Source organism: Gymnogyps californianus, chromosome 8 (assembly GCF_018139145.2).
Source record: "Gymnogyps californianus isolate 813 chromosome 8, ASM1813914v2, whole genome shotgun sequence".
Taxonomy (NCBI): domain Eukaryota; kingdom Metazoa; phylum Chordata; class Aves; order Accipitriformes; family Cathartidae; genus Gymnogyps; species Gymnogyps californianus.
In genome coordinates, this window is record NC_059478.1 from 35,006,881 (window position 1) to 35,031,730 (window position 24,850).

At 47.1% G+C, this 24,850-nt stretch overlaps 2 protein-coding genes across 3 annotated transcripts in view; one reads left to right on the forward strand and one right to left on the reverse strand.

Moving 5' to 3' along the window:
* The window catches only part of MIER1 (MIER1 transcriptional regulator), a 42,360-nt gene extending 31,177 nt beyond the window's left edge, over positions 1-11,183 (forward strand). For both annotated transcript variants that reach the window (XM_050901470.1, XM_050901469.1), the window contains exons 8-13: positions 2,216-2,367; positions 2,942-3,023; positions 4,387-4,481; positions 5,009-5,136; positions 6,822-6,961; positions 7,810-11,183. In XM_050901470.1, the coding sequence (XP_050757427.1) occupies positions 2,216-2,367; positions 2,942-3,023; positions 4,387-4,481; positions 5,009-5,136; positions 6,822-6,961; positions 7,810-8,135 (923 nt within the window). In that variant the 3' untranslated portion in view covers positions 8,136-11,183. The remainder of the gene's footprint in view (positions 1-2,215; positions 2,368-2,941; positions 3,024-4,386; positions 4,482-5,008; positions 5,137-6,821; positions 6,962-7,809) is intronic.
* A 3,142-nt stretch (positions 11,184-14,325) lies between these two features.
* Positions 14,326-24,636, reverse strand: SLC35D1 (solute carrier family 35 member D1). The gene is made up of 12 exons (XM_050901351.1): positions 24,434-24,636; positions 23,892-23,925; positions 23,718-23,804; positions 23,323-23,390; positions 22,767-22,838; positions 21,862-21,930; positions 21,435-21,537; positions 20,796-20,888; positions 17,364-17,431; positions 16,987-17,065; positions 15,978-16,060; positions 14,326-15,127 (listed from the first exon to the last, which is right to left on the reverse strand). Exons 1-12 carry the CDS (start codon positions 24,634-24,636, stop codon positions 15,019-15,021), a joined length of 1,068 nt encoding a protein of 355 aa, XP_050757308.1. The 3' UTR covers positions 14,326-15,018.
* Between the last annotated feature and the right edge of the window lie 214 nt (positions 24,637-24,850).

A 24,850-nucleotide genomic window follows, 5' to 3' on the forward strand; every position in this document is an offset into this window, starting at 1 on the left:
GGCCTCCAATAATAAAAAAGATCTGGCTGCTTTGTGCATTGCAGTAACCTATATAAAACAGTTTTTCATAGTCTTGCACGCTACTCTGCACAACAGAGAACCTACGTCGTGGGCAAAAACCGTTGAGGGGGAAAAGTGAAATTTTCACTAATAGAGCTAGGGCTATTCTAGTTTTATATACCAGCAGGGTTTTATATCTTCTGCCACTTCTTTCCTTTGTGCTGTGTTTTGGATGTAATCTTTGACAGGACTCCAACTGGAATATTAATGAAGCTTAAAAAGTTGAAAAATAAATGTCTGAGACTATGTATTTAGTACTTTCATGTACATATCCCATCATCTTAGTTGTTCTCTAATGAAGGGGAAATTCTAATTGTAAAATTCCCGAACGCTAAGAAGGCTAGTCCTTTCATATCCAGTCCTGTAAGCAAAAGCACAAAAATGCTAGACCTCTTAAGAATAAACACATTGCTTTTCGGAATGTGTTCTGACATGCTGTTGCGAGGAAAGAACGACCATGTAATCTACACTAAGCTAATTACAGTGGACTGGTTCTCTGAGAAGTATGCCTGGAGACCAAATTAGCTGCTACTAAACAATTTCAGGTTATGAAAAATCTACAAAATTAAAAGATACGTTTTCAGAAGGCTTAGACTTGAAAAATCGAAGGAGAGCTCTGAGAACTGAAAGGTGCTGAAGCTGCTTTGAGACTTACTGACCGCTGTCATTCATAAACATTGCAGTGTACTTAGCTTGCATCATTAAGGGTGGCTTAGAACCGATTATCAGTTATCTCCTGAAAAGAATTGTTGCTTCTACTGGAGTTTGTATCCCAAGATACCTAGAATCTTTTTCTTAAATGAGCAGCCAAACACCAGATGAGGACTAGCCTTTGAAACAAAAAGGTCCCAGAAAGTTGCTGGGAGCTGTTTCCAAAGAGTGTGTCATTTGTGAAATGAAGCTGTCTTTCTTTGCAAGACACTTAATAATTTTCCTTACCCATTTTGTTTTTTTATTTGTAGTCTACTTTCACGTTAAAAATAATTTTTTTCAAGTAGAGATGCATCTAGCCACCACTCTGACTTTTCCATCTGCACAGAATGCTACTGTATCTTCCCTTCCTGTAGTGACCATGGTTTCCCAAGTGTTCGCTCCTTTCTCTTCTCAAAGGTGCTCACCCAGCTAATGGAATCAATGTTAAAGTTACTTTCTTGCTGGTTTTTGTAAGGTTATCTTTCATTGAAGACTGGGCCACAAGCAAGGTCTGGATACTTACCTGATTCTAGTTTTTTAATAACCTGAATTTTACTTTATTTTGCTGTACTAGTATTTTAATCCTGCAAAGCTTGTAGGCTCTTCAAAAATAAAAATGGGAGATAATTCGGAGGATATATCATTTGGCCATGTTTCTGCCATTAATTTCAGTTTCCTATGGCTTCCCTGGTCTGAAAGCTCGTGCAAAAGCTCTGAAAAAACAGTAGAGATTTGGTAGTGTTAAAATTGAGTGATCTTTACCTGAATGATTCTGTTTTAGAAAGTATTTCTTGGAAGTAGTATGAGGGTCTTAGCAAAGTTTCCTTTCAGGAGCTGTTTGACTTCAGAACATCTGGCGTCTGGGTGTCATCTTCCCTGGAGAAGCAGTGGACCTTGTTGCTGGCTTTTGCCAGCCATGTTAGCTGAGACTTTTATATTTAGTGGTCCAGACACCTGGTAGTGTTTTTAGCACCGTTTTTGGCGGTGTGCTTTTTGGTTTTATGTGACTGATCCTAATTGTCTTGCAAGAAAACAGATATAATTAGTTTCTGAAATAGTTTTCCATGCCTGCTGGCCGCCATCAGCAAAACTGTGCTGCTTAGGGAAAAGGCATGCTGGATGGATCGTTCAGGCACTGTGTCGGGTAGTGCTGCTACCTCGTGATTTAAGTGGTTTCAGGAGGAGGATGGGGAAGGTGGAATATCTGGAGTTTCGTAAATGAGTCCTAGAATCTGGAGCACAGATTATGCCAGAGATTTGAAGACAATATAAGGTATAGTATCCTAGTCATTTGGATCACTGCGTTCATGAGACTGTCTTTTACCTGTCCTTATGTGCGTTCTGGATTAATATTGGTGCTCTAATGATCTTCCAAGGGTTCATAATCACTAGCTTTATAAGAGAGAATAAACTTCTATATTGTTGTTTTAGCTTGCTTGTCTTTTTCCTGTCGTTAATTCAGTGTATGAAAATGATGACCAGCTGCTGTGGAATCCTGACTTCTTACCAGAAGATAAAGTGATCGAGTTCCTAAATGAAGCATCAAGGCGTACGGGTGATGAGAAAGGCCTAGATGCAATTCCTGAAGGATCCCATATTAAAGACAATGAGCAGGTATATAAGAATAATTAGGATTTGTAGTTTAATATTACAGAATGAATTATCCCTTTATTTTATTCTACTCCCAAGAATTAAAATTGTGTTTGAAACAGCTTTATTATTCCTTGTGGAAATAGAAATATGATGGGTTTTTTACCTCTCAACAAATATTAAACTGTTAACTTAGGCTTAACGTTGCTTTATGCATCAGTGCATTATTTTATACATAAACAATTGTGTATGAATGAGTTCTGTTATTTCAGTTACAGATTTCTTTAAAGCTATATGAATGCATACTTATTTTTTTCTTCATACAAAAAACCCCCATCAATTTTACAAATGTATGCAGTGGATGAAAATGTTAGAATACTTTGCCTGGATATATTCTTGGTTATGTAATTAGAGATTTGGAAATGTAAACAGAGGAAATACGTCTTTGTGCTGTCTTAGATTATATTACATTCATTCAAAGAGTTTATTTTTAATCTTTTCTTAATAGGTATTAGTGATTTACTAAGTATGCTTCTGTGGCACAACATAAATTGAGTGGTACGTAGAATGTTAAATGTGTGTCTTTCCATCTTTCCAGGCATTGTATGAACTGGTTAAGTGCAATTTTGATACTGAAGAATCATTACGAAGGCTGAGATTTAACGTAAAAGCAGCCAGAGGTGAGCATACACTGAAAGTTAAGTTTATGTTGTTGAACTCTCATTTTATTTGTTACACAGGTATTGGGTTTTGCTGTCAGCGGACTGAGAAATTTTATTAGAGCTTGACTGCATGTAAGCGGTACATATCAGTGCCCATTTAAATGCAACCTTCAGTGAATCTCTTGTTGCTCTCTGAGAGAATGAAATTAGCAGATGTAGTATAACCAGGCACATGCTCAAAGAGGGCGTGTAAATTACCTTCCTGTCAATAGAGCTTGATATTTGTATCTGTGACTTTAATAACAAGTTAAAATTTAAAATCACTTCTTGGCAACTGAATTGTGCATTTCTCGGGCATTTTATTCTTTGTTCTTCTAGACCTTTTCAGTCGTCAAAGTTAATGGAACAAACATGAAATATAAAATGAAATAATTCACAATTCTGAATAAAGGGGAATAAGCATCTAAACCTTTTATTTAACAAAGTATAACAATAAAAAGACCCTGGTCTTAAAGACACTTTTGGAGCCTTAAGCATTTCCTGGTTTGGTATTGATCTTTATACTCAAAGGAACAAGAAACTAAGAGAAGGCACAAGTTATTTTTCTTGCCCATTGATCTGTTGGTTCTGCTTTCAAACCCGTGGCTTCTTCAGAGTTTACTGTGCAAATCACAAGACAAGAAGGATCAAATAGAGAAGATTAGTCTGTTCCCCCACTATTTTAAACCTTATTTATTCGTGACCTTAAGAATCAATAAGGCCAAATTGTATTAAGTTCTTGGAAGTGTTGCTGAAAGTTATTAGGGGTTTATTCTGGCTTCAGTGGGACCAAGATTTCCCACCCAGTAGTGTGAGCAGCACAGTTGCTTATCCTGCCTGACTGGAATTAACAGTCTATCATTGCTGGCTCTTGCCAGCAGTAAAGGAGATCTTGCTCCTCATTCCTTTTCCCCTGCTTCTTCCAAATACCAGCAACCAGTTTGAGTCCATAGCATGAACTCCTTTGTGCTGTGTCCTGCCTTGAAGGATACCTGCTTCCTGTGGTTCTAGGGGCAGAATGGTGAGACCAGGTTTCTGAGCCCTTCTTCCTCTTTCTGCTGCCTGTTTATTTTCCCCATGTGGTAGGGCTGGAGTTACGGACCGTTTATAACGGTCCCTACCGACTAGCTGCTTAAGGCAGCCAAATTTCCCACCTACTCACTAGAAGGGAGAATTTTCATTTTTGTACTAGTAAGTGAAATTTCTGGAGGTGGTTCTCATTTAGTCAGCAGATGGTGTAAGGAACTTGAATACCACGTATGTTTTCTGTCACTTAAGTTTTCTTTTATTGGCCGTATGCTTTTCTATTAAGTATTTTCTTTATTGCATTTTCTTGCTATAGAAGAATTATCTGTTTGGACAGAAGAAGAATGTAGGAACTTTGAACAAGGGCTGAAAGTCTATGGCAAGGATTTTCATGTGATTCAGGCAAATAAGGTAAACACTGATTTTAAGTGTAGTTCTCACTTTTTTTTTTTTAAAGCAATGTAATTGTAAATGAATTCTTATCCTCAATTTCCTTCACAAATTACTATATTTACTACTTCTGATTTTCACTACATACATGTCCAAATTGGTTTCTCAAAGTCCAGAATCCTCTGTAACTGCGGCTGTGAACCCAAAGTTCAGAAAAGTGCAAAAATCCTGCTGTGCATACATACGGGAAGATCTGCATCCCTAGAGTCTCACTCTGGTCTTGAATAGACTGGTGAAACAGACTTGAATATTTCTCCTGAAGCTGTTGCTTGCAGCACCTCACGATATCTTCAGTATTCTTAGAAACCCTATTAAACTTTGCATTTCAGTTTCTGGGCCTCTGAAATTTTGAGTCAATAGTTTCCACTATTTCCTATGTTGTATAAAGAAGCATTGACTTTGAATTTCGCACCTTTTGATTTAAATGGTAGCTTTTTGCCAAAAATGTATTTAAATTCATCAAAATTTGCATGGCGCGTATTTCCTAGGTACGAACAAGATCAGTTGGTGAGTGTGTAGCATTTTATTACATGTGGAAGAAATCAGAGCGTTATGATTTCTTTGCGCAGCAGACCCGATTTGGAAAGAAGAAATACAATCTTCATCCTGGTGTAACGTAAGATGTGCATTATTTTTATGTGCTTTTACGTGTTAGATCTAAATCCTTATTTTATACTGCTCTAATCTGAAATGGTATGACAACCGAGGGATTCCATAGTCCCAATTTGCAGCAGGAAAACAGCCAAGGTGTAAGAAAAGCTTACTAGTGTGTATACTGTAATTTCTAAAATACATTTATTTGGAATAAGGCCAACAATTTGCATTGAACAGCTATTTAATTTAGTTTGTTTTCTGTTTAAATGTTTCACAAATGTAACATTTCTGCAACTATGTGGGGTTTTTTAAATGCTTGTTTTACTTTAAATACATGTTTTATACAAAGGCATTAGTCACAAGTTTCAGGTGGGATTTGTGGTACGTGCTGTAGTATACTCTTGAAATGTATTGAAATGTATTCTGGCCAACACAGTAGCCCGTAGTAGGGCTTTTTTGGGTGTACATAGCTCCTTTCCCCATTCACATCTCTGCTAGGCAAAGAGGGCAATGTCTGTGAATAACTGCGTATTCTCCTCCCTCAAATCTGAGCAAGTGAGCCAACATACTCTTCTGCCCTTCATTCCAATGCTATGATTTTAGTATCTCGCTCTCCGCTGACTTTTTCCAAGTCTTTTTACTATTATTTTTATTTCTCATTTGTTCCTGACTTCTGTATTGATCCTTCTTTTTAATATTATTGTTTCTTTAAACATTTTAGAACTGTGTGTTGGACCACTGAAGTGAACTTGCAGTATGACATTAAGAGTTGCTGTCTGTGGCTTTGTAAAGTAGACTGTTACAGAAAAGCACCCAGAGCTGCTGGATTTTCTTAACCAATTGTCAGGGACTGTCTGTCCCCCCCTCTTTTCCATCTGCTGGGTTTTTTTTTTTTTCATTTTTGCCAAATTAGTAGACATTTTTGGTTGTTAATCACTTAAAACATTCTCTGATTCTTTTGCAGTTGACTGCATACGGTAATCGAAAGAAGTGTCGTTAAGGATTGTACTTGTCTATTCTTAAATGATTTTGCAGATAGATGTGAGAATTTAGGGTGCAGTATCAGTTCCAGAATAATTATGTGTGAGGATATGCTGTTTCTGGAGTTAATCCAGACTAATACCATACATACAAGGGCTTTACCAACCAGCTTTGTTTGTTTAAATCTTTCATAAGAGATTTACTATTAGTGACCTAAATTGTAGGACTGTAATAGATTTCAGATGTTGGAATGTCTTTAACTCTGAAGTTTTTCATTTGCTTTTAACTGTACCCCTTTTGAGGTTGTATGTGCACAAAACTTACTTTAATGGTATAGTTATCGCTGCCACAGCAAATTGCAAGAGCTTAGTAGGAACCTGCCTGAGCGCATCACCTTGAAAACAGAGTCCACAACATCACAGCATATTGAAGTTTCTGCCTGTACATGATCTTATGGGACTTAGCATAAGCACAGGCTGAATTTATAGAAGCTGGCTGCAGTGACTGGTCAACAAATACATAGTTGCTGTGGGCAAACCATACGTGGGCCAGTTAACACAGGAGATCTTAAAGTTGTTAACTTTGCAAGATAAGTCTGTGCATTTCAAAAGATGTAAAATGTGAACTGGTCACACTCGCAGTATGTGCAGTGAATATTTGTGTACAAATAACACCAATACTTTACACAGCAAGGGCAATGCTGAACGTGCTGTTTCTGTTGTGTAGAGATTATATGGACCGTCTCCTGGATGAAAGTGAAAGTGCTGCTTCCAGTAGAGCTCCGTCCCCTCCTCCCACAACTTCCAACAGCAGCACCAGCCAGTCCGAAAGGGAAGACAGCACAACCAGCAACAGTAATCAGAACGGTAAGTGCATGCCCTGTCCCTCCTAACGAGAGGTGCCAAATCATTGCAGATGACAAGCCAAATGAGAAAGATCTTTTTTAGTTTTAAGTATTTTCCAAGGTGTTAGCAGCTTTAAGTTAAAAATGTTTTTTTAAAAAGCTACGTTTGCATTTAGCCAGTGGTCACATATTGAAGATAAATCTCCATTAGAATCTTCCTTTCAAATGTAATTAATCTGTTCTTGTCTTCCCCAAGCTAGTGTAGATGTGTAATGCTAACTTTGTGAGGTGTCCCGTGCAGGATATTTAAAACAACTGAGATGGGAACTGGGCTCTTGTGTAGCACGCTAGCGCTTCTCCGGTGCTTGCCTCAGGAACACCATTAGCTATTCTTACCAGACGTGGGGCATTGAAGGGCAATTAGGAATGGTAGAAGAGCCAGGGCACGATCACTCACGAAGGAAGAAAACCTCAAAAGCAAGGGACAGCCGTTCCGAAGGAGCTGAAGTGAAAGCAGTAGCAAGAGGAGGGAGGAGCTTGGGGGCTGAATCCCGTTGTGAAAATCGAGTGGAAGCTACAGAACCTGCCCAGGTGAGGACAGGCCACCTGCAGCTTGTACAGTTATGGGATTCCAGGACATATTCTTGGCTGCTGTTGCTTGTAAGGGCTTCCATAAACTCTGTCGTGGTAAGTCTGTCATTTGTATGCAAATAAATCACTTGTTCATCACACCGTGAGGATACGGAGAACAATATTGGCTTTTTAGTTCAATGGGACTAGTTAGACTTCTGCTTTATTGACCTATCACAGATTGTTCTGTTACTGCTGACGCTTCTAGTCTCTTTCTTATGGTATGTCTCTGTAACGCAGGGGTGTCTGCTAATGGGCCAGGTGAGATACCAAATAAAGATGAAGCAAAAATTGAAGGATTGCATGTAAATGGACCTACCAGTGGCAAGAAAACACCTCACACGGATCTGGATACAAATGGGTATGAAACTGAAAACCTTTCCATTGACCCAAAACTTGCTCATTCAGCTTCAAGAAACGAAAATGATCTTGAAGAAAAAAATGAAAGACCTCTAAAAAGAAGAAGAATTAACAGCAATGGAAAAGAGAGTCCAGGTTCTTCAGAGTTCTTCCAAGAAGCAAACTCACATGGGAAGCTTGAAGAACTAGAAACTTTGGATGACTGAATACTAGGAGCTGATTTTATTCCTTGGAGTAAATTTTGGGTGTCTGAAATTTTCAGGGTTGATGGGTTACCTTACAAAATCCAGTTCCGCAAAACAATCTGCTGAGATTTTTTCCTAGTACTTTCTAGTTGGCTCTTAAGATCTGATTATTTGTTTTTTTCAGTGCTGAAAAGCAGTAGGAGAATATTCCGTTTCTCAGAGCTGGCAACTGTAGTTCTGGGAACTCTAAGGCTCTTAAAAATATTTGAGAAACAAATCAGTGAGTTTCTGCAAAAATACTCCCAGCCTAACACATTAATGAAACTTCTGCGTGTAACACACTATTTAAGCATTGTACCAGTGAACAAAGCATCCTGTTTGACGCAGGGGGCTGGTTCAAATGTTGCAGGAAGTTAAAATGAAATACAGAATGCCAAGACACGCGTCAGAGTAGGCACAGAGACTTCCACTCATGCTAGCGAGAGGAAAGTGTCATCCCATCGTTAAGGAACCCTTATGAATCCTGAAAGTTATGAGCACAACTATTTTTATATATAGAAGTTTTAAAAGGTAAATAAATAAACCAGGTCAGGTTTGTATATGTAAAATTGTTGACATCAATGATGTCTTTCCATATTCTTTATCTGGGCTAAAGAAATACATTCTGTATTTTTCCAGATTTCTTTGTAGCCTTTGAAAGATTTTTACAGTACTTATGTCTTGATTGAACTGTCCTTTCTTAAAACAAAAGCTTGTATAATTTTCTTAACTTGTACAGTTGGTAAACTTTTATGAGAGAATTGATATCCTGAGTCTAATGTCAGCTTCATTTTATTTTGCTGAAGTCTTTTCTAAAAAAAAAAACCAACAAAAAAACCCCAAACCAAACCAATTGACTTAAAAAATGCTTATTAGTCACCAACATGTTATTTTCTTCTCAGAAAACAGTAAATAATTAACATCAAGAATAGTTAGAAGTCATTTGATTTTGAAAACATGATTTTTCTTACTTCTGTTTTATGGCAAATAGTGATGCTAAAAATTTGTTAAGCATGATGCTTGCGTTGCACAGATTTTCTTGCTTTCATTATACACTTTCTCATTTTCTTTTGAGCTCAGATAAATTTCACGTCAGCCAAATGCTTAAGTTTACTAAACCTTGTTTGCCAAGATCAGGTGTTAGATTATCCCTTGATTTATTTTCAGCCTATCCGTCGTCATCTACATTTTGCTGAGCACAGGAAGGGTAGGAAATGGGTCAAGTGATCCTGGCTGTACAGGTTAGAAATGGACGTGCAGCTGGTAACCTGGTGCCTGATCTGGGATTTCTGAAACCTAGTGGACCTTCTACGGATGGGTATTTCAGGGGGAGCAGGAACATCACATACACATACTTGGTACAGCATATACACATATATACATTCAGTATATAGAGATTCACCTGTAAGAAGTGAGAGTAGGTATAGATAACTATTTTAAGATTAAAGTGCAAGGAACAAGAATTCCTTATAAATGCCTGTGGAGGGGGTGATGCTCACCGTCCCACTAGCATAATTGGAAAGTTGTTGAAGTAGGGTTTACATCCATGAAATAGAAAGATTTTTAATACAGGTGGTTTGGGTTTTTTTTAATTATTATTTTTTTTTTAAGCCACAGCTACGCATCTACTATATAAAAAACAGGGAAAATTGTTCATTTGTATAATTTATAATGTTGTGTCCTCCTCCTGTGGCTTACAGGTGTGCTGTTAATTTTTAATTGGTTATTTTTACTTAATGAGTCTTTACGATTCCAGTTTTAAATGTACGGTCCTATGGTTTGAAACTAATGTATCAACCTCAAAAAACCAACGGCTAAGGGTTTTGTTTGGTTTGGTTTCTTCTTCAACTACGTGTACTTGGACTTTATGGTCATTAATGAGCCAAATCCTCTGGATCCGGCCTGGCTCCATCGCCATGAGGAGTTACTGGAGCGTATTAAACCTGCTGTTCCCAGAAATGTTGTGAATGATCCGTTCTAACTGGTTCAGCTGACGTGCAGAAGCCGACATCTGCCTAGAATTAGACAGCAATTTATGTGGAGAGGCACATCAGTCAGGTTTGTTAACGTACGGCCTGCACTAATCAATTAATTAAGTGATTGCTTTAGTAAGAGGTTGCTGTTAATTTTACGATCTGGTTTATTAACGGAAACCCAAAGTATCACAGCCTTATATCAAAGACGGTCTTGGGACGGTTTCAGACTGAGGGTAGTGCAGTGCTTCTAAGAGTCTTTGCAACTAGAGTCCTATTTTCAATTTTATTTTTATGCATTTTTGTTTGCAAGTTGGAAATACTTCCAAAAATTTATAGGAAAGTTTATAAGTAAATTGTCTCAGGCTTGTGTGTGAAATACAGCACTGTGTATATTTTCAGGAATGTTGCTTTGTTTTTTATCTTACCTTTTTTTGGTGATACGTAGAAGAGACCTGACATTCCATAATCAACAAATATGTAATGCTCAGCTAGACTTTAAGAATATTTAATTATAATTTACATTTTGTTTATGCTGGTGTTTTATACAATACTTTGTTCATGTTCCTCGAAATGCAGCCACTATAACTTGATAAGTCATTGCACTACTAAAGCTATTTAAAATTCTAGAAATATAGTAACTTTGACTTCATTTAAAAAGCCTTCAGTACAGTTTGGAGCCCAGAAGGGTTTGAATGTGTTTCCAGACTGCGCTGAAAAGATCACAACTTGCGTGTGACACTTGGGTATGTTTTCCAAGCACTATCGTGATGGGTTCAGCTGGAGCGGGTGTCCTGGATTCGTGAAGTGCTTTAAGACTGCAGCCTGAACGGAGAATCCAGTTCAACAGAATCACAGAATCAATCTTTGTTGGGCTTTGTAAAGGATTAAATGTGATATTAAAAAAAACAACCACACATACACAAAATTTACAAATCACTTTTATACATTTTTTTCCACACACAGTAATTTTGCACTGTTAGTAATTCCCTTCTCTTATCCCTGCTCCCTGTCTGCAATTCTGAAAAAGCTTATTAAAATATTTTTTTTAAACATACTGTCTGCATAAAAAATTCCTGAGTTTCTTGGTCAAAACAGGGGCTAGAGTATTTCCACTTACAGAGGGTGTGAAGACCCCATCCTGTTGTAGCAGCGCGGTAGTGAGTGTTACTGCTGCGGTGGAAACTGCAGAAACAAAATACCCTTTTCTGATGAAATTTTGAACCATTTCTTTCATTCCCCTAAAACCGGGTCGCGCTCAAACCCTTTTTCTGTAATGCTCAGGGCAGTTGTAGGGGAGAGCTGGGCGTTACTCTGAGCAGCTCGAGGGGCAGTGGGGTCAGCCTGGGGAGAGGTTTTGCTGTACGCTTTAACATAAAGGCAGCGTAACATAAAGGAGGACGGAGAAGAGAGCAAGTTTGGAGCTGCTGGTGGGTTAGCTGTGGGTTACAACTGAACACTTAATTTTTATTTCCAAGTCAAAGGCCCGGTCAGTCACAACACTGCTGTTACGCCGGGCAGAAAGCCCCAGAGCACCAGGCAGGAGGTGCAGCAGTGCCCTGCTCCAGCACGAGCCGTGCTGCTGCCTCTGGGACCCTCAGGAGCAAAAGGTCTTGCTCTCGTTCCCACCCTGGGCATGCCAGCACACCCTACGCACCGCGTTTGCCCACAGGGACCAGCGTGGGCTCTTTCTCTGCAGCTACCTTGCACGCAGTTAGAGCACCAGCAGAGTTTTTTGAATGGGAGCATTAAGCACCTCGTGGGGTGCTCCATCCCTGTAAAACACATCAGCTCAGGCTAGCTGGGGAGAAGGAAAGGGACCGGTTTTAGCAAGGCATGAGGTTTTTTGGGGCGGTTTCTTTTTTCTCCCATTAGATACTTTTCCCATCCTTGAAGAATATTTAAAGCTGAAAACCCAAGAGACCTCCCTCACTCCCCCCTCCCCTTTCCACCACACATACCAGAGAACCCCCAGACAGGACAACGAACATGCTCCAACTGGGGTGCTGGGGGAGCCTCAGCACCTTCAGCATCTCCAGCCTTTTCTTCCCGCTACCGGGCAGCGAGGGCCAGCTCCTGGCAGAAGGCAAGAGCCGGCGGGGTAGGAGGAGGGAAGGTCATTGGTTTATTTGAAGCCAGTACAAAAATACATAGGCACATAAAATTCTTTTTTTGCTCTCATCACTGACTGACATGGAAAGCCTGCCATACATTCAAATAAAAAGGTCACCCTTTTAATCACTAAAATGGTCATTTTGTAAATAGATTCTATATAGAAAAAATTTTAGTTGATTAATAGCATAGAAAATACTGTTGTAGGAACTCTGTTCGCTTTCCCAGTGTATACAATACCATCCAGACCCTGGCACTGAAGCGTGCCCAGTTACAAACAAAATAAGCTTTAAAAATATTTTACTGTTTGGACAATAAATCTAACCAGTAGATTCAAAAAAAATAAACAAAAATCAAAACTTTCGACAGAAGCGACAGCCTGACCGCAAACGCCTCAGCACAGCGAAGTTACAAGCGAAACGTGGCAAAAAGTGATTTGCAAATATTTCTGTTCAAGCAAGCGAGAGGCAGGCACAGGCTTGGCTGAAGGCCGGGGCTCTGGGCCGGTACGGCACCAGCGAGAGCACGCGCCGGAGGGGGCTGCGGTGGCTGGAAGCTGCAGGGACTGGGGTCTGCCGGCCCCAGCACCGCCCGGCTGCTGGGAACCAGTGCAGGGAGCAGTAACCCCGCTTTGGAGCTGATGTGTGAGTAGCTGTGGGGCTTCTGCGCAGCAGGAAGCATTTACCACCTTTCCTTACAAAAAAAAAAAAAAAAGAAAAGCTCTGCAGCTGATCTGATTGCAAAAGCTGAGGTTTTACTGAAATTTAGGAAGCAATAAAAATGATCGGGGAATTTGTTTTCTTTCTCCGATTCTGCACTATGAGGGCTGCTCCAACCCAGCCCTCCCTGCTGCCAGGCGCCTTATAAATGCAGTAACCACACCAACCCCTCGCTATACCCATTCAGCATCCCGTACCCCCAAAAAGGAGCCCTTCCCGGAGGGAAGGGAAGACCCCGGCTCCGGTACGGAGACGTCAGCTCCGGCACGCCTGGCCAGAAGGACTCCAGGGATGGGAGTTCGGAGCAGGCGGCAGCGCAGGGGCCGGCAGACTCGCTCTGCATCTTTACCAGCACTGTTAGAGAAATTCTTGGTCACATATAACATCTTCAATGTTAAGCACTCCAATAACTGCAGCTTCGCCAAACAGCAGGTACATTTTTTAGCAAATATCTTCCAGAAACAAGTTATATCGTCTATAGAAGCTATTTTCCTAGTTACCAAAGGAATGTATACAAAAAAACCTCATACAGTTTTACCAAAATTTTTTTTAACCAAAATTATAAACAATTCTTTTTAAACCAAAAGACAATCCAAGGAGAGACCTAGAAAGAAGTGCTGTGTAAGACAACCTTTAAAAAAACAGTTAACACTGCCTGACATATTAAAAATCCCATTCTTTTAACGGGTCACAAACCGAAGAAGACTTATTACATCAAAAAAAAAACCCGAACCGCGGGACAGGGCTTGGCCAAAGCTGAAGTGCCGCTGCTGCAGCGTGGGCACACGCCACGCGCGCTCGGTGCTGCGGGGACGAGCCGCAGCACCCGCAGAGCCACCCACCCCCTCAGCCCTGTGAGTTCCCCACTGACTTGCCAAAACAACGCGATGCAAGTCCCCGTGCCTCTTCCAGGCGCTTGCAGGGTGCTGACGTGGGTGGGAAGGGGTTTGCAGGGGCAGGAGCGGCAGCCTCCGCTTTGCAGCGGGTTTTCTGGACCGAGGGAAGAGGCTCTGCGGGCCAGGTGGGACGACGGCAGCTCTCCTGCAAACCCCGCAGCTACTCCCCGTTGGAGCCGAAGTGCCCTGCCAGGGTCCCTGCACCCGGGTCAGCCCCGGCATGGCCGGCAGCTTTCCCAAATCCAAAGGTTTCTGACCTCGGGGCGGTTTGAGGGAGGCTGCCGGCCCTGCCGAGCTCACCGGTGGCAGGTAAAACCTTCATGGTGGGAACATCCCCGAGCCTCGTAAAAGCGACCTCGGGTGGGAAAGAGAGGGGTGAATGTTTGCAGACCTTTTAGAAACCAAGGAGGGTAAACCCAGCTTTAAAAGTGGGTTAACAAAAAAAAAAAAAACCAACAAAAAAAACCCCAAACCCCCAAAACCAACTAACAAATGCAAGTTCAGAGCGCACTGCATTCAACAAAGAGGTTTTGGCCCAAACCAGGAACATCCTGCAGAAGCAGCTTTGCTGGGGGAATACCAGCACTCGCCTCGCGTGGGCTGCAACGCCGCAGCTCCCCTCCCTCCGCTCCTCTCCCCTGGGGAGAAGGAAGGGTTCGCCTGCCCCTCAGGGCCGGATCCGTGCCGGGTACCACGGTCTCACCCTCCTGCAGCAGCAGCGCCAGCACATGCAGCCCGGCCGGAGGGACCAGGCTGGGAGAGGCACGGAGCAGAGCCAGCCCCAGCATCCGTCCCCGGCTGCGCCCATCGCCCGGGTGGTAGCTGCACCGAGCCCAGATGCAGCCGAGGATGCTCAGGGTACGGCTCGCAGAGCTGGCACAGTCCTCCGCGATTCAAACGTGTGCACTGCTTGTGCCAATCGCTACTGCCAAATCTCAGCGTGATTAGGAACCCATTAATTCCTCACGATTGGACTTAATTAGATGTATTCTTCACCGTGCAGTCAGTTATCTTCCCGATAATTTGTAAAGGCAGCAATCTAGATTGTGCAAATTAAGAGCATCACCGTTACTCCATGGCAGACGCCCCGGATTCCTTCCCACGTTCTGCCCGTGATCAGCTGAACAGAAATAGGTTGCTTCCAAAAAAAAAAGCCTCTCCCTGGTCACACAGAGCTTTTTCCTTTAATATCCATCTTGAGGCCAGCTTCGGACTGCTTGCTCATTTGCTCCTCTGTGAAAGTGATGTAGGAATACACCAGGCTTCCAGCAATACTGCAAAACAGGGTCGGGTACGAGACTGAGACATCCCAGCTTAGAGCCACAGAAGCGACAGCGCGCTCGCCGCACGCTCCGGCACGCTCGTGGCTGGCTCCCTCCTGCATTGCACAACGCAAACCTGCCACCAGCAGCCGGGAGGAGATGCTGCCTTTTCCACCAGCACGTTTATTAGCTATATAGACCTGCCCCAGGGCAGCCAAAACCACCACTTGCCAAAGAAAAGTCAAAACCGTGGGTATGCCAATGGTCAAGGATCCGTTGCAAGCATCAATTTGCAAGAAAATTCTCTGTTTTCCTCCTAAGATCAGCTATTTTGTTTAATTTGTACCCAAATGCTTGCTAGCCCGAGTGCCTAGCCCAGTGCTGGACCCGCTCCATCACTGAAGGGATCCTGCTGAAGAACAGGGAGACTTTTCCCAACACAGAAATACACCCCAGACCAGAAAGGAGACTTTTCCAAAAGCTGTGCTAAAACACCAGGTGAAATAAACCAAAAAAAGACTTCTTCTGCTACCTCAGTTAACTCTGAGAATGACTTAAGTTTCCCCCTAAGATACGCTTGTGCGTTCTCCTGGCTTTAAAACGACCCGAGTCCGCCTGGGAGCTCCCCCCAGCCCGAGCTGTAAGCAGGGACCGAGCGGTGCTGCCGGCGGCACAGGGCTTGCCCCAGGCTGCGAGACGTGGGTCAGCACCGCGCCGGTTCCTCCGCCACGGCACGAATACCAATTCCATAGGGTTGTTTTTTTTTTTGAAAGAAGCATTGAGCCAGTCAACCCATTTCAGTTTCACAGCAATTTTCGCTTGCAAAGCATAAATAAAAACTGTAAACGCCGGACGTTCTTACCTGATATTTAGACCAATGAAGTTCGTCCATGTAAAAATATAGTCTCCTCCAAAAAACATCCCAATATAGGTTATTAAAATATTCTGCAAAGGAACAAGATTTGAGGAACAAGAGCGCAAGTTTCTATATAGCCCGAGATATGCTCTATGCGTTGAAGCAATATGGAAACGGGAAACCCCAGATGCAGGCAGCGTGAAACAGGCAAGTGGTGGCAATACTGGATTCAAAATGGGCGGTTTTAGAGCTGCTGAGAAACGCTCCTGAGCAGAGAGAGGCTTTGGTTGCTGCGGCAGCAGAGCCGCCGGGCTGCGATGCTCTCCCTCGACTCCAAACCAGCCTCGGCCACCTGCCGCCGGGCACTAAAACCCGGAATAACGCCCAGGAGCACCCGTCTATTTTTGCAACGGGGTCGTTGGGTTGAGGTGACCCAGAGGATTGCGGCCGTTTCTGGGCGTTTTGCACGTCGTTAGCCCCGGGGAAGCTAAAAGCACTAACCACAGTCAGCGCCACGCACGGCTGCAAACATGCAGAGTATCTCTCTACTGCAGACAGCAGCGAAAAAAATAATAAATTAAAAAAGAAAGAATAAAATAATGCCATTGGAGCTGTCCTCCCCTCCCCAGCACACAGCAAAAGCCCCAGAGCCTCCCGTCCTGCCCTTCCCGTGCTGCTGCCGAGCGGACAGCACTGCCTGTGCGGGCAGAGCCGGGGGATGCACAGCGCCGGAGCGGCACGAAGCGGGTGCCGGGAGGCTGTGGGTGCCCCGAGGCTCTTCACGGCTTTTGCTGGAATAACAACTCCTGCAGGCAGGCAGCACCCTGCCGCACGTCCCGGGAGGTGACCCCGGCCATGCAGAGTCGGAGAGAGCCGCAGTGCCGGGCACGTCCCAAGTGCTCAGCGAGCCCCCGCGCCAACAGCTAAAGCCGCTGTTTAATACGAGCCCCAAGCAATGATGACTGCAACGCTCGCCTGACGGCGGCCCTGGGAGCAGAGAAAGCCGCTTACTTACCTTAATGCAGCCAACTATTGTAGTTGTAAGAGCAGAATTATACTGAGTGCAAAGAACCGTGGAGTACATCAAAATAAACCTGCAGGAGGAAGAGCCGACATCAGGCTCCAGGACCCGCTTCGGGCATTGCCATTCATCTCATCATCTCTTCCTCTCTTTTCTAGAGCGGTATTTATACCACCACTTTTTTGGCTAAACCTGCACTGAAGCAGAGTAGGAAATAATTTCCATCTGCCATAGCTCCCAGAAATGGTGTCCCTATCAAGACTAAAGATTTATGGTTTGGGTTTTTTTTTAACCCAGAACAGCTCAGACCACCAAAATATATAAATACCGCTCTAGAAAAGAGAGGCAGCCGTGGCAGCGTACATGCTTACCCCATTACACACGACAGCGTAAACTGCACGACGAAGAGCGTGTCTGCCCAGCCCTGGTACTCCATTGCCTGCAAGAAACACACCCCGACCCTTAGAGGAGGAGAAGGAGACACAGTAATTCACAGCAAGGAGGTGACAAACAAACCTCCAACATCGGCTTTCATGTCACAGCAGGAAAACAAAACAAAACAAAACAAAACACAGCCCAGCGTGACATCCTGGGGCTGCGGAAGGGCCGGCTGCCCACGGCGGCATCGCCTCCCAGCCCAAGCCAGCACCCAGCAAACCCTTCCTGGAAAAAGCGGTGAATAACAGTCATACAAGCAGGAGGAACCAGGAAAAGCATTTCCCAGCCGGTTGTTGTCCAAAATCACCCTCCTGAGAGCCCCGTGTCACCCACATTTCGTGCATCCGAGCTGCCGGCAGCAGCGGGAGCCTCCGAGCCCCCCTGGCCACGTCAGGGCTGGCTGCGAGGCAACCCCAGCGAGGCAACCCCAGCGAGAGAGCCCTGCCACCGCCACCCACAGTGACAGCTCTCCGGGCTCCCGACCTTTGAAAGGGACATGAAAAGTTCACCTATAGATTTAGTAAGTTCTGGGGCGGGGGGAAGCTCAGAAGAGCCCTCGCCAGGCACCGGGATTAGCGGAGCAAACTGCAACGCTTAGACAGCATTTCCCAGGGGAATTTAACCTCTAGGGATGGTACTGACAAAATGGCTAAAGGAAGTCTGGATTTCATGGTAGGGCTTTTTTTAATTGGGTTTTGTTTGGTTTTTTGGGTTGTGTGGTTTTTTTTTGGTTGGTTGTTTCACGGTTGGGGTTGGGTTTTTTTTATTATTATTTATTTAAAGTTACACTCCATGCAGCCAAACCCACATTTTCGCCAGCTGCAGGTCTGGGGACGACTCCGAGGACAAAGCTCCAGCAGCAGGAGATGGTTTGCAGGGACAGGGAGGGAAGCTGGAGGGTGGTGGTGCTGCCGGCCAGGCTGGGGCCACGGGGCAGAAGGAACCCCATGCAGCTCAACAAGGAGAAGTGCAAAGTCCTGGCCCTGGGGAGGAACAACCCCAGGCACCAGGACACGCTGGGGGCACCCGGCGGGGAAGCAGAACAGCCCCGGGGTCCCAGTGCACACCAGGTTGACCATGAGCCAGCGACATGCCCTTGCTGCAAAAAAGGGAATGGTGTAGAGGGTGCAAAGGATCCTTCCCCTCTGCTCAGCACTGGTGAGGCCACCCCTGGAGCACTGGGTCCAGCGCTGGGCTCCCCAGTGCAAGAGAGACAGGGACAGACTGGAGAGAGTCTAGCAAAGGGCCACCAAGATGCTGGAGGGACTGGAGCATCTCTCCTATGAGGAGAGGCTGGGAGAGCTGGGACCGCTCAGCCCAGAGCAGAGCGGGCTCAGGGGGATCTCACCCACGTGCATAAACCCCTGCAGGCAGGGTGCCGAGAGGACGGAGCCAGTGGGTGCTCTCCCAGTGGTGCCCAGGGACAGGACCAGAGGCCACGGGCACACACGGACACGCAGGAGGGTCCCTCTGGACGTCAGGAGACGTTTTTTCCCTGTGAGGGTGACCGAGCGCTGGCACAGGTTGCCCAGGGAGGTTGTGGAGTCTCCATCCTTGGAGACATCCAGAACCCATCTGGACGTGGTCCTGGGCCATCAGCTCCGAGGGGTCGGACCCGATGGGCTCCAGAGGTCCCTGCCAACCTCAAGCAGTGGGTGACGCAGTGAGGAGGTGAGGGCAGAACAGGGTGATGGCTGGTCCCCCCCCCACCTCCCCTCCCAGCGGGGCAGGGACTGGCACAGGGGGGAGAAGGGCTGCCAAGCACACGGGGATCCTGCCAGGCAGCTGGGACGGTGCTTTCCAACAGGGACACGAAACGCCAGCCTGGGGGGAACCCCTCCGGCAGGCACTCCATCCCCTTCACCCCCAGGAATTATTTGCAGGGCTTTGCTCGCCCCCATCAGCACGCCCGTTTCTGCCTCTCGCAAAGCGTGGCGTGACAAGACGTCGTTACCTTTGATGCTTGTTAATGAACGACAAGATTTAACACATCCACGTGCATGAGTACGGTGGGAGGCTTTCCTATGCAAACCCACGGGCTCCCCAGCACGGCCCCCCACGACGCAGCCCCCTCCATCCCCTGCCCCGGGAGCCGTCACCACGCGAGGCACGTTCAGCTGCACGCCCTTCACAAGAGGGTTTTTCATCAGGCTGCAAACGTGGAGTTTCCTGGCAGCAGCCCCAACAGAGCGCATCTTTGTCTGCCTCCGGCTGCCAGGAGCTCAGCCAGGGAAAAAGAAGTTTATTCAGGGAAAAAAGAAAAAAAAAAAAAAAAAAAAAAAAAAAAGAGGCAATTTCTCCACAGGCTGAACAGAGGCTGCACAGTGCAGCACAGAGCAACATTTTGCTCCCCGTCCACCAGCTCCTGCTTATAAATGAGCACTTTATCCCCAAATATATCCCACTGAGTCGCCCTTTATGAAGGGCAGGGTCTGAGCTACCTTCACCCCGTGCAACCACTTCTCCTCGCTAATCGCAGCTCATTATCTTAGCGACTGCTTACTGGGGTTCGTCATCAGGGCATTAAGCTCCTAATGAGGAAAAAAAAAGCCACCAGGCTCTCCCTGCCTGGGCACGGCTGGGGACGGACGGACAGGGGTGTCTGCTGGGGCCACCAGCACCCACAGCTATCACCCACGGGGGTCTGGGTGGGCAACACCTCCAGCCTTCGGCATTTGCCTTCCCTGCCCATGGAGAGGGATGCCCATTCGTGCAGGCGTGAGAAGCGAGTGCTCTTGCTCAGGAGAACCAACCGAGTATAGCTGCACATAAGCGAGTGTCATAATAATCATACTACTACTACAACAATATAAATTTCACGTATACGGAACCGCGTGTAAATCGGATCGTGCCCTGATGGGGTAGCACGGGCAAAACAACCCTCGGAGCAATTCAACGTAATAACTGCCCCAGCAAGAGGGAAGGACAGAAAGAAGTTTGAAGAAACTCATTTATTCTAAAAATACTCGACTTCTTTGTTTTTAAATAATATTTGGTTTCACTTACTGCTCTCGCACTTCCCCATTCCTCAAGCATTACAAAAATGCTTGAATGGAGCAACTCTGCGGATTTAAAGTCCAATGTAAGACTTACAGTTAGGTTCTGCTTACACGGTTTTGGGGTAGTTACTCTACCACCCTCTGCCCTAACCTCCTCCCTCAGACGCTGCGTAGTTCGCGTTTGCAAACTGGGGATAATGAACTACTTTGCAGTTTCACATTTTGAGTATTTCCCATGTTACGCAAGAAGGCTGAGTTACAGAAAAGTGCATTATAACGAACAGTACAATGTTCTTCTAAGCAACCCATTTTGCCCGTAAGGTATTGTGCCAATAAAGATATTGCTTTTGGGGACAGGAATCCTACCTTCTGCGCATCTCCGGTGAAGTAGGCAATGGTCAAGGTGGGAAGGATCATAAACAGTGCATTGTAATATAGCAGACCGTATTTTCCCAGCTCCTAGAAATAAGAAACATCTGTGTACTTAAGTCGGTTCCAAACAGGAACATAAAACCTTATTCATATTGCTACTGAAGGCTGGGTCTTGTGAGCTAAATCCATGTGGGATTCTCAGAGACAGAAGGGTTGGAGGGGGGGTTAAATATATATATATATATAAAAAAGTATATATTTATAATTTTATGTATTTTAAAATATATATATTAATACATGTGTGTATATATATATCTATATATATAAAACAGACTCAGGTAACGAGCTTGCAACAAGCTTTATGGTCCGCATTAATCAAAACACCGTTTCTTTGCTGTCGCAAGGGACTGCGGTCGTAACCGGCATGGGGGCACGGCTCCAGCCGGTGCCGTCTGGCAATGCTGGCACCAAGAGCAGCACAGCAGTATTGCCAAACCTTCTGGAGAGGAAATTTTTGGGAGAGGGATGGGGTAGCGCCGGGTGAGCCTCACCCCTTTGCCCTCTCAGATGCAAGCTGCTGCCAAAGCAAGGGCGACGCTGCAATGCCCAGAGCGAAGCCGAAGGTCAGCCTACCTTTGAATCCAGCTTCTGTTTCACATAGGCACCGTTTGCAGCTGTTAAGGCATCATTAATAAGGATAAAAATATATCCTTCCAGATCGAATGCCAAGTCAGCACTGGGAAGGGGAAAAAAAACCACAAGTTAAAGTTTTAAGCTGTGCAGAGCGTGACACTTGCAAGATTCCTTCCACCTTCTGTTTAGCCAGTAAGTTGTCAGAAAAAGTTAATCATGGGAGGAGGGACTGGGATTTGGGTCGGTAAAGCATTCTTTCCTACTAGAGAGCATGTCTGACGGTGAAGAAAAAAAAAAAAAAAGTCAGCATTTACTCTCTCTCTTCTTGGGACATACCGTGGTACTTGATTCACCTTAGCTTTGCTGGCTGGCCCACGCAGGGACCCTTCAGAGGCACGGGAGAGGGTACAGCAAACTGGGAGCTCACCTAGCAGCTACAAACGCACCAATGATCATAGCAAATACTGTCATCTGAATACTCCAAGAAAACTTCTTCCTGAAAAAGAGAGGCAGGAGGACACCACCGTCACCCACAGTTAAATCTTCACTGAGGGACTGCGAGCACTTTGGAGAGCAGCAGGGAGAAGCCTTTCCTCCCAGCACGTACAGAGGCGGGGAAAGAAAACGCCAAGCAAACCAACCCGTGCAAAAGCAGCAAGTAAAAGCAAGACATTTTTAGACAATTATCTCTGTGATTTAAAAAAAAAAAAAAAATAAAAAAAATAACAACTTGGCGTTGATGAGGTGCAAGTTTATGGGGTGCTACAACTCTGCCTACTGCAGAGAAGGGTTCAGCTGGGCACGGGGCGCTTGGCACGGTGCAGGGACCAGCCCAGCCCCGCGGTGCCGGCCCCGGACAGGGGGCTGCCGGCACACGGTGTGAGCGGTTTTGGGGTCTCCGCAGGCGCCCAGGCAGAGGAGAGCCGTTAGCAAGGGTGGACGGGCACAACACCCTCCGCTTCCAAAACTGCACCGCACAGCCAGGCTGCTGCAAGCGGAGACAGAGCACATCCATCTTCCCCTGCCCGGCTTGGCAGCTAGGCATGGCACCTCGTCTCGCCCAGCTCCCTCCGGGCACGCAGAGAGGCAGCGGGGAAAAGGGCCGTGCAGATCAAGGCAAGTAACACACTGCCGCTCTCTGTATCCGCTTCCTCCGCCCACCCTCGTTCCTAAAACCCAGCTTAGAGCCAAAACCCCCGACCACACGGATCTCTCGACACGCAAAAGCTCGCCGACACGCCGGACGTCATTCCAACACCTTCAGACTTTCGTAACTCTAACCAGTTATCTGTCACTGCGAGCCCCGGGGAAAAAGGGGCTGGGAAGACTCACTTGAGTAAGAATCCTTCGGCAAACATTGTAAACAGGATGGAAAACCTTCGCAGGACGGTGAACATGGGCAGGCTGCAAGAGGAAGGTTCAGCAGGGTGAAAGAGCCGAAACGCAGCTCTGGGGCCACCCGCAGAGCACGGCCCCGAGCGGGTGCCGGGATAAGGGCTCCGGAGAACAGAGCCATCGGCGAGCCTGCCAGTTTCCTTATGGAAACGGCATTACTCCCACACCCGAAAAGGTATCGCTTAACGTCAGACCTTGTCGGGGTAGGGGACCCCAGGGACAGCCCCAGACCCTCACCCACGGTGGGCGAGGGCCGGACCCGCATCCCTCCCTACCCACTGGCCGGGGGAAAGCATTTGAAAAAACACGCACGTGGCTTATTTTAGCGTGGGCGGAAAAGGAACTGTATCGCCCCGAGCGGCTCCTGCTCGGGTCACCCACACCCCTGCAAAGCCTTAAGGCCTGGCAGCAGCTCCCCGCAAACACCAGATCCTCCCCCCGCCATGCCAAGGACCCCGTTGTACCCCCCCCGGTAGAGAAAAGCCATCCATACTTCAGTTTCTTTGTGCTGAACAGTCCTGTGATCTGGTTCCCGAAATACAGAAGAGGTAGAGGAAACGTCTAGAAAATTATAAGAGGGATAACACACCGCGTGAGTGACCAGAGAGAGCCAGGGAGCTCCCCAGCAGCACCCTCGTTAATTTATAAATATATATGAAATTATTTCCACCTCGCGATGGAAATGTTCACACACACACACACACACACGTGTCCCAGCTCCTCAGCCCGGAGCTGCTCCGTGGCTGCAGGCTCCCGTGCAGCTCCCTGCTCCCGGGGCAAGGAGCACGGGCATCCCGATGCCAAAAAGCCCGCCGTGGGCGAGGGGCTGGAGCAGAGACCACCGCCCAGCTGCAGGGTGAAGGAGAGGTGCCCGGGGAGGGGGCTTACCCGCCGGGGGACATGCCGGTCGAGGTCGGGGAACTTGACCACCCTCAGCGCCTTGCCCGCCCAGAGCACTGCCACCGTCGCCAGCATCTGCAAGAGAGTGGGGGTCAGCCCGACAGCCCCCCGTGTGGAGGGTTGGGGGGGGGGGGGGAACAGGACAGGGGGGATCCCACTCACCTGGCCCAGCCCCACGCACAGCGAGGAGGGGAACCTGCAGGCAGAGAGCAGACATCAGGGGGGGCACCCACATCGGGGGGGGGGGAGCAGCAGTCATGCACCCCCCGTCGTGTGCATGGGGAGGGGGATAGCAGCAGCCCCCAAACCTGCAGAGCCCGTAGCCATGGGGGACACTGCCCAGCCGTACAGGGGGGGCCCATGAGAAGTGGGGGGGCACCCACGGGGGGCTGGCAGTGCAATGCACTCCTAGGGGGAAAAGGAGGGGGGCAGGGAGGCCCAGCCCCACAGCAGGGGGGTGCATGCAAGGGGTGTAAAGGACCCCAAGGCAGGGGGGCCATGCGTAGGGGTGCCCGGCCCCCAAGGATGGGGGGGGGGTGCAGGGTGGGGGTGCCTGCTGGTGCACAGCACCCAAGGGAGGATTGCACGGGGGCCTCGCATGGCGGAGGGGTGCATGCTGGGGGGGCCGCGATGCAGAGCCCCCCAGGGGAGGGGGGGGGAGGGCGTCACGCCCAGGGTGCAAAGGCCCGGGGCGCAGGCCGTACCCGTAGGTGGTGAGCACGCTCTTGTTGACGACGACGATGAGGAAGGAGCTGAGCCCGTAGAAGGCCGCCGCCAGCAGCTTGAGGCAGAGCGTGAGGCCCGGCGCCGCCATGCCCCGCTCCGCATCGCCGGGCGCGGGGGCTCCCGCGGGGGCTCCCCCCTCGGCCCGGGCCGCCGGGCGTCTGCGCGCCGCCGCCGACGACATGGCTGCGGGGGCGGGGCCTGGGCGGGGCCGGGGGCGGGGACAGGGACGGGGCGGGGCCGCGCGGGTGGGTGGGGCGCGGTACGGGGCACGGCGGGGGGGGTCTGGCGTGGTGGTGGTGGGGGGGGGACAAGGCATCGCAGGGGGGATTTATCGCACAGGGGTTTGGCGTGGGGGGCAAGGCATCGGTCAGGGGTCTGGCGTGGGGGGCACAACA

Bases quoted from the DNA above. Each gene is read 5' to 3' on its own strand.
- SLC35D1 (XM_050901351.1), bottom strand. From the start codon at position 24,636: ATGTCGTCGGCGGCGGCGCGCAGACGCCCGGCGGCCCGGGCCGAGGGG. The intron at 23,391-23,717 runs GTAAGCCCCCTC...ATAATTTTCTAG, and splicing joins ACCGGCATGTCCCCCGGCGG to ACGTTTCCTCTACCTCTTCT. The intron at 21,538-21,861 runs GTGAGCTCCCAG...TCCCCTTCCCAG, and splicing joins GGTGCGTTTGTAGCTGCTAG to TGCTGACTTGGCATTCGATC.